The sequence below is a fragment of the Cyprinodon variegatus genome, unplaced genomic scaffold (genome assembly GCF_000732505.1).
Source record: "Cyprinodon variegatus isolate N-32 unplaced genomic scaffold, C_variegatus-1.0 Scaffold163, whole genome shotgun sequence".
NCBI classification, from domain to species: Eukaryota; Metazoa; Chordata; class Actinopteri; order Cyprinodontiformes; family Cyprinodontidae; genus Cyprinodon; species Cyprinodon variegatus.
In genome coordinates this window covers 82,899-96,791 of record NW_015150616.1, presented here as the reverse complement: position 1 = coordinate 96,791, position 13,893 = coordinate 82,899, and the positions used below count along the sequence as shown (strand labels likewise).

Sequence of the window (13,893 nt, the reverse complement as noted above, 5' to 3'; positions counted from 1 at the left end):
GGAAGGAGCCTGAGTTAGTGCACAAGATTGAAAGGAATATATATATATATATATATATATATATATATATATATATATATATATATATATATATATATATATACCGGTATATACACACACAATTTTATGCCTTATTCACAAGTTATGATTTTAGGTATTCATACCTAAACTGTTTGCACTTGGCACCAAATGCAGTGGATTTTATGTTAACTCATCATTTTGACTCTTATTTCTATATTTGCTGATGATATTACAAACTGAAAATTTACTTTAATTTAGGTTTTCTAACAGTGGGATCTTACAAATCTGTAACATTTAAAAAATTTAATATATTTAAAAAGGCTAAATTAAATCAGATTAAAGCCTTTTCATGGGTTAGAACAGCTTAGTCAAAGTCCACACTGAAAAAACTATATAGAAATAAGTAAAAATTTCTTAAATTAAGTGTATTTACCCTTAATTTGACTATGTAAATTAGATGATTTGCCAACGGAATCAGTGTTTTTACTCTTTAAATAAGATAATTAGACAAAATGCACTTGAAATAAGACAATGCAGTTTTGTTTTTTTATTTTAAATGTAAATTGTCTTGTTCCATTGGCAAAATGTCTCTTTTACCTCCTCAATCCAAGAACAAATACACTTATTTTAAGAAAAAATGACTTATCTAGAGTTTGATTTTTTCCAATGCAGTCCTACATTTGACTAAGAATCAGTGTTCAAATATGAAAATCTGTTGTCAACAAATGCTCTAAATTTAGTCTGAGTGGCCTTACACAAACTTTGCCAGAAAACCCACTAAATAGTTTGGTTTCTAGATTCGTAAAACTTATACATGCCTCAAATTCCTACTGCTGTAAATGTAGCAAAAGGCTTTTATACACTGCAGCAATATGACAAAGTTCAAGCATGAATACCTCCATAAGGTACTGAATGTTTTTTTTTTGCTCTGGCCAAGGATTGTTTTCATGTTTGTGTATGTTTTATGCAGAACACAGTTGGCAAAAAGCCTCGATGTCTGCTTCTAATGTTTCACTGGTGTACATTAAAGTTAATTGAAGTGCAGCAGCTGTCAAAATAATTCCCTGCGGATGTTTGCAACTTGGCAGCAAAGGATGACACCCAGCCACAAACTCCTTACAGGGCCGTTTTTGTTTTTTTTCCCTCGTTCGCCAAATTACAGTTGTGTCAGTTAAATGCCAGCAGAGAAACTAAGTCTGAGACAAATGGAGAAAGCATTAAGAGGAAAGGGAGATGGATTCAATCAAACTAGATGGTGAAAAAAATCTCAAGAGGCTGGGAATCATGAAAACTAATGAAAATAATGAAAATAGCAGAAATTAATATCTGAATGTTCTAAACCCAAATGTAACACTTATACACGCAGGAAGTAAGTGTTCATCACTTCCAAAGAGACTGTGTGAAACGAGCTCTAAGGAATATTTGGTTTGACTGTAAGTGATCCCCGTTCAAATCCAGCCAGTCAAACTGCTGCAGCTTCTCCAGGCTTTGCTTGGTGTGGAGCGCATCCATGCTGCAGGAACCCACTGGACTTCTGCCGCATCTATCTTCTCGATGTCTGCTTTCAGCTCTCTGAATGCAACAGCAATATCTCCATTGATAATTACATTATCAAACAGGTCACCATACTGACTGAGCAACAGTTCAGCTAGGTCAATCATCTCCTCAAAATCCTCCTCCTGTGAACCCAGAAAAAAGAAAAAAAATGTTTGCATCTAAGAGAAATTTCCTTAAAGTTAGATAATGCAGTATTATTGCTTATTATACATAAACGTAGTTTATTAAAAAGCACTGATTAGCAGAAACATCATTATTGGAAATTACTTAAATAATTTTATCTGGCTTTTTTGATGTATCATTTCAGTTTAATTTGGGCAAACTCTTCTTTACAACATGACTTCTTTGCTTGCATAACCCAGATTGGATCAGGCTGCTGCTGTTTTACAGATGACCACAGGTTTCAAAGTTTACTCAATGCACAACAAAAAACGCCTTCTAAAAAATAAGAAAAAAATATAGTGTTTTAAGTGAATAATTGCTTATTTTGTGCAAAATAATCTGCCAGTGCAGCAAGCAAATGAGACTTCTGACTTCTGATGAGATTTCTTAAAACAAGAACATAATATCCAAGTAGTAAGCATCCAAAAAAACTTAAATCAAGTAGAAAAATCTATTTTTTATTTTACTTAAGATTTTTTCTCTTATTTTAAGCAATTTATTCTCATTTATTAGTCATTATTGCTTAGAATTGAATGTCCTCTAACCAAGTATTGCTCAAAACAAGCATACAACAGGCTTAAAAACAAGGCAAATGTACTTGACACCAGTTCATTTAAAGGCTTAAAACTTGTCTGTTTTTCTTAGCTAGAATTAGTTTCATTATTTAGGTGTAGTGAATGTATGGGAAAAATACACTTGACAAAAACTTCAAAACGTTTTTTTTTATATTAATATTTTAATAAAAAATCACACAAAACTCATAGAACATGATGTAATAACGTAAAATCAAGGGCCAAATGTAAAAAAAAAAAAAAATGGCGTTACCCTTTAAGGCAGAGCTTCTATTATAATAAGCATATGTATGATGTACAGTATTTATGATGTATTCTAAACAGCGAATGGTCCACTGGTGAGGTTCAGAATCTCAAAGCTAAATCATGAATGACAATCTCAATAACCCTATCAATTTGAATGCAATCAGATTTGATTAGGTGGAATATCTTAATGAGATGGGGTCAGTTCTTAAAACAGGTTAATATGGATTGTCTTATTGTCTTGAAACAAGTATGGTAAAAATGTACTCACAGCCTAAATGTTAAAGCGACTCAGTCCGCAATGTGTGCTATTTCAAGAAAAAAGCTGCTCATAATTAATTGAATTATCTAGTTAGGATGAAAAAGATGAATTTTCTTAAAACAAGTCAAATAATCTTAACAATATTAATTCTTACTAAGAAAATACATTGAAAAACAAGTGTAATAAGACCAAAATGCTGAATCCAAGTTTATTACACTTGTATAGATTTTCCTTTTTTGCAGTGTGACTGCAAGGTAGCTGGTGTCGGTGGAACAAGCCGTTCACTATTTCTTGATTTGTGCCAATATGCTCTGTTTAGGTTGCCAAATCTTTATTTTGTATATCTCTGTATTTGAAGACACAAAGCCTCCTCCTGATAACCCCTCCACACACGTTTGTCCCAAACTTAAATCTAAGGGTTTAGCCGGGATAACACTTCCCTTTTTTGGTCTTTTCAAAATCATTGCATGTTCCATCCATAGGTGAATGCTAGAAATTCTTCTTCTTTAAAGACTGGACACTTTCTTAAATGTTGGGTTTAATTTAGAGCCGCAACTAATGATTATTTTGCAAATCGATTAATCTGTTGATTATTTTTTCGATTAATTGATTAACATTCGTATCGCAAAAGGTTCCTTAAAGAAGATTTTTTACGAAATTGAACCAGGGTAAACTAAACCACTTGAGGATTTCTGGATAGAGCATACTGACAGACAGAAAAGTTTTTTTTATTTTTATCCTTAATGCAAAATGTGTATATATTTTTTTTACAATTCTGATATAATTACGGTTCTAAGTGGGTCAGTCTATCAGCTAAAGGCATGTTTTAGGGTTTCTATACACCATTTAACGATTAATCAATGGCTAAATTAGATGGCAATTATTGCAATATTCAATTAATCATGATTAATCCAGTTAATTGTTTCAGCTCTCATTTAATTGGTAATGAATTTCAATCTTCGTCTTGTGTTAAAACACACCTGAATAACCCACATCAGCCACCCACTAAAACAACTGCTTTTACAGAGGTGCTCACAGTTGCTTATGATCAACTAGTCAGGTGTATTTTATTAGCATACTGCAAAAAGTGATCTAAAAATACATGTCTAAAAATAAGTAAATGGTTTAGAATAAGTTTAATTGCCTTTAATTTGAACAGATAAATAAGATGATCTGCCAATGGAATGATAATATTTTCTCCCTTTAAACAAAAAACAATGTTATGCGCAATGTTATGTACTGTTATATATATATATATACACATATATATATACACATACATATACACATATAATTTTTGTAAATGAAAAATTTTTTTCATTTACCTTTACCTTTTTGAGTTTTCTTTTTTTTCACATTTAACATTTGGGGATTTCCCCTTGGGGAGTAGTGTGCTGCCATTGTGTGGCGCCCGGGGAGCAGTGTGGAGTTAAGGGTCTTTGCTCAGGGAGCCAAAGTGGAAGCCTTCGGAGTGGAGCTTGAACTCAGAACCTCTGGATTCCAAGTGCAATGCCCTAACCACAAGGCCGCCACTCCCCCGTTTTGTGTTATTTGAATAACTTGTGTGAATTTATAATTTCCTTTAATATAAACTTTCAAGCACAACTGTATTTTAGAACAAACTGCAAAATTGAAAAATAGAAGGATAAAGAACCATGTAGCAGAAATTGCACCGGCAGACCACATAGTTACATGCTCAGAGTAAAGGATAAGAAATGTTTTTAAGCCAGATGTGGTTCCAGTTGAAAGCAGACTCTTTGGATTGGCCTGAACTCTTTGAAGGTTTTGATTTTTGGAAAAGAACCAAAGCCATGCAGCATCACACATGTTTAACTTCACTTTCTTAATAAGGCCCACAAGGACAAACAGGGTCCATCAGTAAATGTGAGGTCATAAAGCAGTCAGAAAAACCCCACATTTATTTTCCTTTATAAATGCATGCATCCCCTAAAAAGAGTGGGCTTGTGTTTCAAAACAGAGCAAAACAACAAAATAGGTTTTAATTAACTGAACCATAATGTGTTTCGGTTATTGCCTTAAACCGAAACACGCTTATAGAGTGCAAACCTTTATTTAGGCAAACAGCCAAGTACCAAGGAAACCACCCACATAGTAACCCTAACCTCTGCTCTTTCTTAAATGTCTCTAAGGAGAAAATTACTGGGTTAAAACAGTATGTGTTTCTGATTTTTAAGGCCACACTGCCCTTACTTCACAAGCTGTGAAGCAAGCACCTGACTTCCTACATGCTGAGTGGATATTTTTGTTCCAAAGGGACAAGGAAGCTGGACTGAGTTTTTGGAAAGTTAATCAAGCTAAATACAGAGTAAGCCTGAAAGAGAACTTCTTAGAGGCTGCAAAAGACTTGAGACTTGGGCAGGAGAATGGAAGCTATTCTTAAATTGCCCCACTGTGGTGACCAAACTGGTTAATAAATGCTTCTGTCTGAATGGGCAGCAACACCTGTTAGCAAAACTGTTAAAGTCTGCTCAATTTTCTAGACTGTATATCTTGATATACTGTATATACCTTGATATACTGTATATATATTGTTTATTCTTAATGCACCTTTTTCCCCCTTGTTTGCACCTTCTTTAATTACTATGCCAAATATGTGACCAGTGAATTTCTTCGCTGTGAGATCAATAAAGCTCATCTAATCTAATCTAATCTAATCTACTGTTAATGTAGCAAGAACTGTCTACACTGTTAGAGACAGAAAAAGTTAAAGAGACATAAAATATGAGATTGCACTAGTGCAATAATATTGCACTGTCAGAAGAAATGGCTCACTAACAGTGCTAGCAGTTGGTATCTCTTTTGAAGCCATATTCATGTTTTTTTTTTTTCAGCTAGGGTTAGGTATTATGTTCAGAAGCTTTGGAAAAAATATTATTTCATATCAAGGATGCCAAAACCAATTTAGGGTCAGTCTACACTCATTGCACTAAAACATTTGAGAAATGAACAAATAAAATATCTGTATATGCTAAATTAATTAGTGAAGAATCTTTTGAAGCCCTTGCTAATAAATTTACATTCATATGTATACATCTGTGTTGCCTAAACTGGTTAAGGCTTTGCAGTGGTTCTTTAGTTCTAATTTTTCAAAAGACCAATTGATGATGGCAGTCTCATAACTTTTTCTTTCTTCATAAAGCTCAAAATATATTTCTTAAAAGACCATTAGTTTTGTGTTTAATAGTTAATATACTAAAAACTGATATATAATTAGTTAAGACATTCCAAATGAGAATATGCTCATCTAGTAGGGGTGGCCAAATAAATAGAGCACCACCTTGTCAACAAAAATACCCAGAATTTCAGATATAGGTTCTCTATGGGTGTGGCCACATCCGCCTTAACCCCTCAGTCACTATATAGAGCAGGGACTGTATAGTGAACTCAGTTAACTGACCGTTCAGTTGACGGCTTCTTTTCCCTCCCCGTTTGTCACGTGATTCCAGCTCCCCATTTGGGGCCTGCGCCATGTTTGTTCTCTCTTGCCCCAAAACAAATCCCATTATGCTTTGTGAGGAAAACTCTTCCAAAGTGTTTTATATATATATATATATATATATATATATATATATATATATATATATATATATATATACATATATACGCTTCTCTACCGATCATCATTGAACGCTGCTTTCAAATCCCCTATTTTTTTATCCAATAGATATTCAGACACTGATATAAAATGGCGTAACCCCATAAAAAGTTACTGACCTGGATAAACCTAATACAGTGCTTCATATAGGGGTTAGGGCTCATGTTCAGACACAGCCTATAAATCAATAAACTAATCTTAAAAGCTTACGCTGAAAATATGCTTATTTACTTACTGTAAACATCCTGACTTGTTTACTGTCCTCCTCGCAGACAAATTTAGCTCTCCGCCTGGTGAGGCGAAGCTCCTCAATCCTTGGAGGCTTCACAAACACAATGTATGGTTTGTATTCAGAGGTGTAAACAAGTTTTATCTTCTGCAGTGAAAAGAAAAGAGGAAATGGGCAAGATGAAGATTAAAAAGTTTGGTTCAGTCAGGAACCTTTTCACGTCAAGTGCATCCATATGCATTGCTCATGCAAAATTATGCATGTGCTGCAATAAAACCACCAGTAACTCTTTTCTGTAGCTAAATTACAATATACCAGGAAAATAAAGAATAATATATATTTTTTATGCAGAGTGTATAATGATATTTCCCACAATGCATTGCAAAACAGTTACTGCTCCTTGAATTAACTGATATGCTGTCAGGCCCAACAGATTTAATGCTTAACTGTACCTGCTAGTTTTGCATATCTAAGGACAAAAAAATGTGCAAGCTTCTCTTTGCAAAGTATGCCAACTCAGGCTGAATGGATTTTAAATATTTATGTTGTGTCAAAGATTCTTAGTTAAATTTAGGTCTGGACTTTGACTGGGCCATTGTGACACATGGATATGCTGTGTTATAAAATTATGGCTCTCTAACTGTGGTTTAAGTACTGCTGGTGATACTTTGGCTGCATTTATTGGTTATTATATTGAGTTTCAGACATCTTGATTCAGGTTGGAAGACAATAGAATATGAAGATGGACATCGTTTGTGACATAAAACTCTGTAACTATTTGATAAAATTAATGATATTGTATTTCTTTGGGTTTTGTACTTTATACACTGTGTCAACAAGTTCATGATGTAGAATATAAAGAAATGTTTGCATGAAAGACTGAATGAGATACTACATGCTAAAAGAATAAGAAAATAAATTTAGTGTTTTGTTTGTCTTGTTTTGCCTCAATATTTCTCACTCCATAAACACAGGAAGCCATATTAAATTTTTAGATCAGGGCTGGTAACAAACCTGCAGCTTTCTTATTCCAAAGGACCATTTTCAGTTTTTTCAACAAACTTCTTTTACATTGAAATTAAAAGTGAAAAGAAAAATGAAACAAATTTCTAAACCAATTAGAAGATGATATGGAGATGTTTTTTTGCTTTTTATAATATATTTGGACAAAGTGAACTTTACCTGCAGCAATATTATTTGAGTATGTGAAAGATGTTTGCATAGGTAGCACTTAACACGTTTTAGATCTCAGTGAAACCATTTTCTGCTGTATGTTTAGTCACTGTTTTGCCAGATTTACAACCACCTTCCAATCAGTTCCAACCAGCTTCCCAATCTATGTTGAGGAAATACATTCCCACAGCATAATGCTGCTATCTCAATGTTTGACAAGGAAAATGATGTGACCAGGGTTCTAGTTTTTCCCCAAAAGAACATTTTTGATGCTGACCAGAAATATCACTTTTGGTCAGTTGTGAGCAAAGTAGCTTTTATTTTTCTGGCCCCTGAATGGCTTGTATTACACTATAAATGCAGAATTTAACTGTTCTGGCCTGATGCAATAATTGTTTTTTTATTGTGCTGTTGGTTCATTAATGTTCTTTAACAAACCTGATTGTGATGTTATAAAATGAGAAATAGTCTAAGTGGTGTGAATGCTTTGCAATGCATTGTAACTGATTATTAAAAAAAACTGTGAATATGAACAAAAAAAATCATTTTGTAGATGTTATGCTTACACTTGGGTGCACATCCAGGAGGCACACTTTTCCCTCAGCCATCACTCTCTGGACAGAGTCCAGATTTGACCCATAGTAGTTACCTCTGTAATGTCCATACTCCACAAACCTTACAGGTACAGTGAGGGAAGGAGAAAGCAGGGAAAGTTGGCTTTGAATGGATGAATAATAGATAATTAAACAAACAGATTTAAAATAGAACAATTTATTCCACACCTGTGATTAAGAATGAGCTCTTCAAACGCCTGAACTGTAACAAAATGATAATCCACCCCTTCTCTCTCTTTACTCTTCTTCTCCCGTGTTGTGTCTGAAAAAATGAAACGCCTCCTCATGTTTGCAAAAAGAAGAAATGTTCTAGTGTGCTGCTATAAAATTCAAAAGTAATGAAACCTCAAGATGTGCAACTTACACGGCACACTGACGCCATAGCGGTCCGGGTCAGAAATCACCAGCCTCCTCTTCAGTTCGCTCACGCCAACTCCGCTGGGCCCTCGAGGCACGGATCAAAACACAGCACCCAGAATGTGGGTTTTAATTCTGAATATTACAGTGTACTGATGCTTTTCATGAGACGAGCCCAACAGCAAATGACACATCTGTCTTTGTCATCAGAGAATTAGAAACTAAATGAAAATCAGACAGACAAAGCTCTGATTTCATTCTAACAATGCTGCTCAAACAGCCTACTGTCTGTTCAAGGCCTAATGCTCCTACACTCTCTGGAAAAACCATATAATTCTCTCTAAATGTACCATCTGTAAACCCATGCAGTATCAGTGTCACAATAATGTAGGAGCGCACACATTTGTCCACATGTTCGTTCAGTATTGTAGCAGCTGGGACTGATGCAGAGCCAGATTGCATCAGTCTCTAATGGGGAGCAGCCTTAAAGCAGGATTCCTGTCATACCTGCCTTTTCCATCACTGGACTGCATGAGTTTGATACATGACCAAATATCTAGTTTATGGACTTGCTACCCTTTCAGTGCTGATGTGCTCCACAGCTGCTCTGAAAATCTGCAGAGGAGTATCATCAGGCTCACTGGATGATTTCTTTCCGTTCTTAATTTCTTTTCAAGGGTTACATGATATGTGGGGCATTACTTGCATCGGCTGTCCGAGGGTAAATGGGTCTTTAGTTTAGAATGAAATGTGCAAGCAATGCAAACAATAAGGGCTTTCAATGTGGGTAGAACTCGTCCATCTGGTTCTGGATTAATAATCCTATAGCTTTAGATTTTTCCTGTCTAAAACGTTTATTACCAGTGACCTATATTTTCCTACTGATGACCTAATGATGTCTACTGTCAATGAGGATCCTTTGCAGCCGGCAGTAAAAACAGAATCAGAAGTCGAGGTAGGCACCAGCTCAATTAAAGGAGTTTATATCCAAATCCAAGCTGTTTTAAGCACGCCAATATGATGATAAACCACCTGGCTGACATCATGAGGGATCATATTCACAAGCATTTGTCTCTTTCCTCCCATTCAGCTATCTTTTATCTCTTCTCTACATGACCCTGCTTTTGCATCTCTTCGGTTCTTTGTCTTTTTTTTTTAACCTCCCTGTATGCCTTTTTTTTATCACTTCCCCACATTTCTTCCCTCTTCCATTCCCCTCAGTCCTTCTATGACCTTCAGTTGTATCCTATTATAACATTAAAAAGACCTCTGGCGGGGCTCAGTCTGGAATTCCCAGTGGGGAGATAGAGCTCAAAAATACACAGAGCAGACCTGCAGGATTGGCAGAGAAGTGAATGTGGGGTTGGACCACTGCATTAGTTGAGTGAAGACGATATATTTTAACTGGAAGATTTCTGACACTGTTTATGTGGTTATGATGGGAAAGGATTATTTTTTCAAATCAAAAGTGGGGACATAAATCTTCATCAAGACATAACATTTTCTTTTGATCAACCACAGATTCTGTATTTTTCTATTCTTTGTTTAAATAAATAGGATGAAGGTGTTTTGTGTTCTCACGTTGCCATAAAAGCAGTGGATTGATATAAGGCAGAATTCAATTGAGCACAGCACCATGTATTTTTTTTACACATAACTCTACAATTGCTACATTTTTGCTTTGAGTTTCACTAGATTAATTTATCGGAACACTTGTGCACATCAGGTAAAAAAATCCAGACTTTGAATTTAGATGCATTTTAAATTTTTTTTTACATACCAACCAGCACAATGAGTCTGTGTCTGTCATTTGGCTCCTTATGGTAGGGCACCACCTCTATATAAGTAGGAGGACAGATGGCACCGTGTACCTCAGAGTTCCACCTCCGTAACTGAGTAGTTTTCCTGGATCTGCTGCTTTTTCGTCCGAGTCGGAAACTCCTCCTTAGACCAGCTGGGTCGACAAAACAGACAATAATCATTTAACAATGAAGTGTTTGAAACTTTTTTTTTTTTAATCTAAAAATTGCTATACCACTATAAGTCATGCATTTTTTTTTTTTTTGACAAAACCACAATTCTTATTTGTATTTGTCTGATGTTTGAATAAGTAGACCATTCCATATGGGTTAAACATTCACTTGTAGTTGAGTTATCTTACGGAGATAAAAGGAAAAACTATTGAAGAATAAAGGTTATTTTGTAGGTTTTAGAGCACCCCAACCAGGGACGGAAGTTGAGGATTAACAATAGCTATAAACTCTGCGTGCACCACATCAGTTGCCATGTTGCTGCACTATATATAAAATGGATGTTGATTAAAAATATAAAACATATAACATGCAAAAAAATTATTTATTCATTTCATAGCTTTTATCAGAAGCTCTGAGCAAAATAACAGTTGTTCTCCATATATATTTTAAACAATTACCTTATCTTTTATTTTTATAGTGTAGTTTATTGTGTATTTTACTTGTTGCTGGATTTCTGGATTAGAAAATCAACTGGATAGTTCTCTGCAGGTGAACTTCCTGTCATGTCAGGGGCTTCAAACCAGCACAAAGTAAATTTACTATGAATACAAAGCCCATAAAAACGGTGTTATGGTTACAGTTTTAAGCATTATATTTCAATTTCTCAAATGTCTACCATAATAAACCACAGGCGAACTACTAGATGCATTTAAACTGAGAATAACAATGAAATAAGGCAATATGATGCACTGTTGCAAAATCTCTGTTAAAGAAAAGATGCTAATGGTTAAAAGTCAATGGAAGTTTCCATATGATGTAAATACACAATTTGGATAATTACTATTTTAGCTTAGATTTAATTAGATGCTGATGCATTGTAGAATAACATATTTCGTCTTATTTTTCGGTTTAGTTTTAAAGCTTGTACAACAGGAGCATTTTTTTCACATTGACTATTCAAAAGGACTAATAAAAATGACAGGAAAAAAAATCATTGCAACAGCAGAAAACAATTTTAACTGGTCTGCTTCTGAAAAGAACAATGTAAACATCTCCTAATTATGGAAGGGACTCTATAACAACAGGGTCAGTTGTGAGGGCAGGACACCACAGCAGAACTGGATGTGCATTAGGAGGAGGGGGGACGAATGAGAACGATAGATGCTTTGAAATAAATCCCTAAGTTTCACCAAAAGAAGCTAAAGTTGGTAGACTTTTTTTAAGATCAATTGCTTAATGGTTTCAAAACTTTTAATTTTTAACTATTATTAGCAGATGAGTTGATAAAATAAAAATAGCAACAAAGTTGTCAAGTTTACTTGTAGCCTTGGTCCTACAAGGGAAACAATCAGGACAAACAACAAAATAATTGCACACGCTTATATAAAAAAAAAGCCATCTAGTGGAGTAGTTCATCAAATATCTTTGATGCTTGGAAATAATCCACAAATGCATGGAGAGGATATGCAAACACAGTGCAGAAAAGCTCCTTGTCAGGACGAAAAAACAAAGCACCTTCTTGGTATGATGATACAGAACAGAGCTAAAAATGACCTGGGGTTTCATGCAACCCTCTTTAGGCAGGGATACATAAAAAACTGACCTCAACATAAAAGCCCATTGAACTGAAACGATTAAACATCTGACAGAACCAATGTTGTTTCATGTATATAGAGTATCATCTGTATTCCCACACAATTATTTGCATTTCAATAGTAACTAATCTTTATATGACTGGTTGCACTGTAGCATCACAGCACTGTAGCATCACAGTAAGTACAACTTTCAGGTTATTTAGTGCAAAAAAGAATGAAGTGTGTTTTTTTGTTTCATAAAAGGTATTAGATTTTATTTGATCTACATTTTGTGTATGAACAACCTTTTCTATTTATCACAGCCTGTTCAACAGTTTAGTTTTGCTGAAATTTCACAGATTTTAAAACAATATTATAGTTATTTCCTTTGAATCATCACATTACTTTAAGGCTTGCTCATTTCTGGCTCTGTAACAATAATTCTTTTAACATTTTGATTCTGTTTGGGTGCCAGTTAAGAAATTGAAAAATTATACAGCTCAATTCTAACGATGAGGACTGACTGAATGGCAGACTGTAAGGGCCATCTATTTCTGAAACCATCAACCCTGAGATCAAAGCTCTGGTGTTTAGCAAAACATGAGCCATGTCTCAGAGAAGACACATCTCAGCCTGTCACGCTTTGCTGGTGTTCTGTCTGACATCCAGCTTCTATAACGCGGCCGTGGTTTGGCTCCTCTGGCCAGGTTCGTTCTCCCTCATGATGTTAACCACCATTATGTCTCAACGCCAAGTCTCCTTTCACTAAATTTAACTCCATGCCATGTACGGAGAATAAGTATTCTCTGCTAAAATGGCCGGATTTGAGTTTTATTCTCCGTCACAAAGTGCTTAAAGACTTAAACAGACACCGGTTAGAGGAGCTAAGTGACTGTAAATGATGCTGTCTTATATATTATTGAGACAATTCCTGTAACTAAACACAAATAATACCACGCTCTTTAATACTGTACATATGGGTTGTGTCCTTGTGCTGCTCTTAAAAAATGTAGTCGTAAGAAAAAAATAAGAATGCTCTATAACTTGTAAATTAAAGCTATATTGATGTAAAAATGCACAATTTTATCATACAAGTGTGTGATTTTGTTATTTTATTTATGTTAATTCATTATGCATGCAAAAAAATGCAAAGAAGAAATTGCTGTTAAATGTTTATTTTAGATGCCCTGGCGCCTCTGAGCAAGTACTGTACTTAGTTCATTATGCCAATGGATCCATTCCAATAAGACCTTACCTTCTTAGCTTGTCACCACCCTTTTTAATCATTGCTTAAAGGCAACTACCTGAGCAACAAGGCCCAAGAAGAAAATGTATCATTGGGTTTATTGATGAACAGGCATAAACCTCTAAGACATAGAAAAAAAATATAGTTTTTTTTACGTCTAAAGACCTTAAAGCACCTCAGCCCCAAATTTAGAACTGTAATGGCAGCATCATGCTGGGGACGCTTATTAAAGCAACGTTTTGGGAACTATTTACACTGCAAAAACTGGAAATCTAAATAAGTAATTTTTGCTTA

The 13,893-nt window shown here is 34.9% G+C and overlaps 1 protein-coding gene across 1 annotated transcript in view; it reads right to left on the bottom strand.

Annotated features, from left to right (window-relative positions):
* Nucleotides 1–694: 694 nt before the first annotated feature.
* Nucleotides 695–13,893, bottom strand: part of LOC107086813 (MAGUK p55 subfamily member 7-like) — a 30,756-nt gene continuing 17,557 nt past the window's right edge. The window contains exons 13-18 of the mRNA XM_015378016.1: nt 10,587–10,760; nt 8,814–8,894; nt 8,618–8,711; nt 8,402–8,510; nt 6,669–6,809; nt 695–1,700 (exon numbers count right to left, since the gene is read on the bottom strand). Of these exons, the coding sequence (XP_015233502.1) occupies nt 1,470–1,700; nt 6,669–6,809; nt 8,402–8,510; nt 8,618–8,711; nt 8,814–8,894; nt 10,587–10,760 (830 nt within the window). The 3' untranslated portion in view covers nt 695–1,469. The remainder of the gene's footprint in view (nt 1,701–6,668; nt 6,810–8,401; nt 8,511–8,617; nt 8,712–8,813; nt 8,895–10,586; nt 10,761–13,893) is intronic.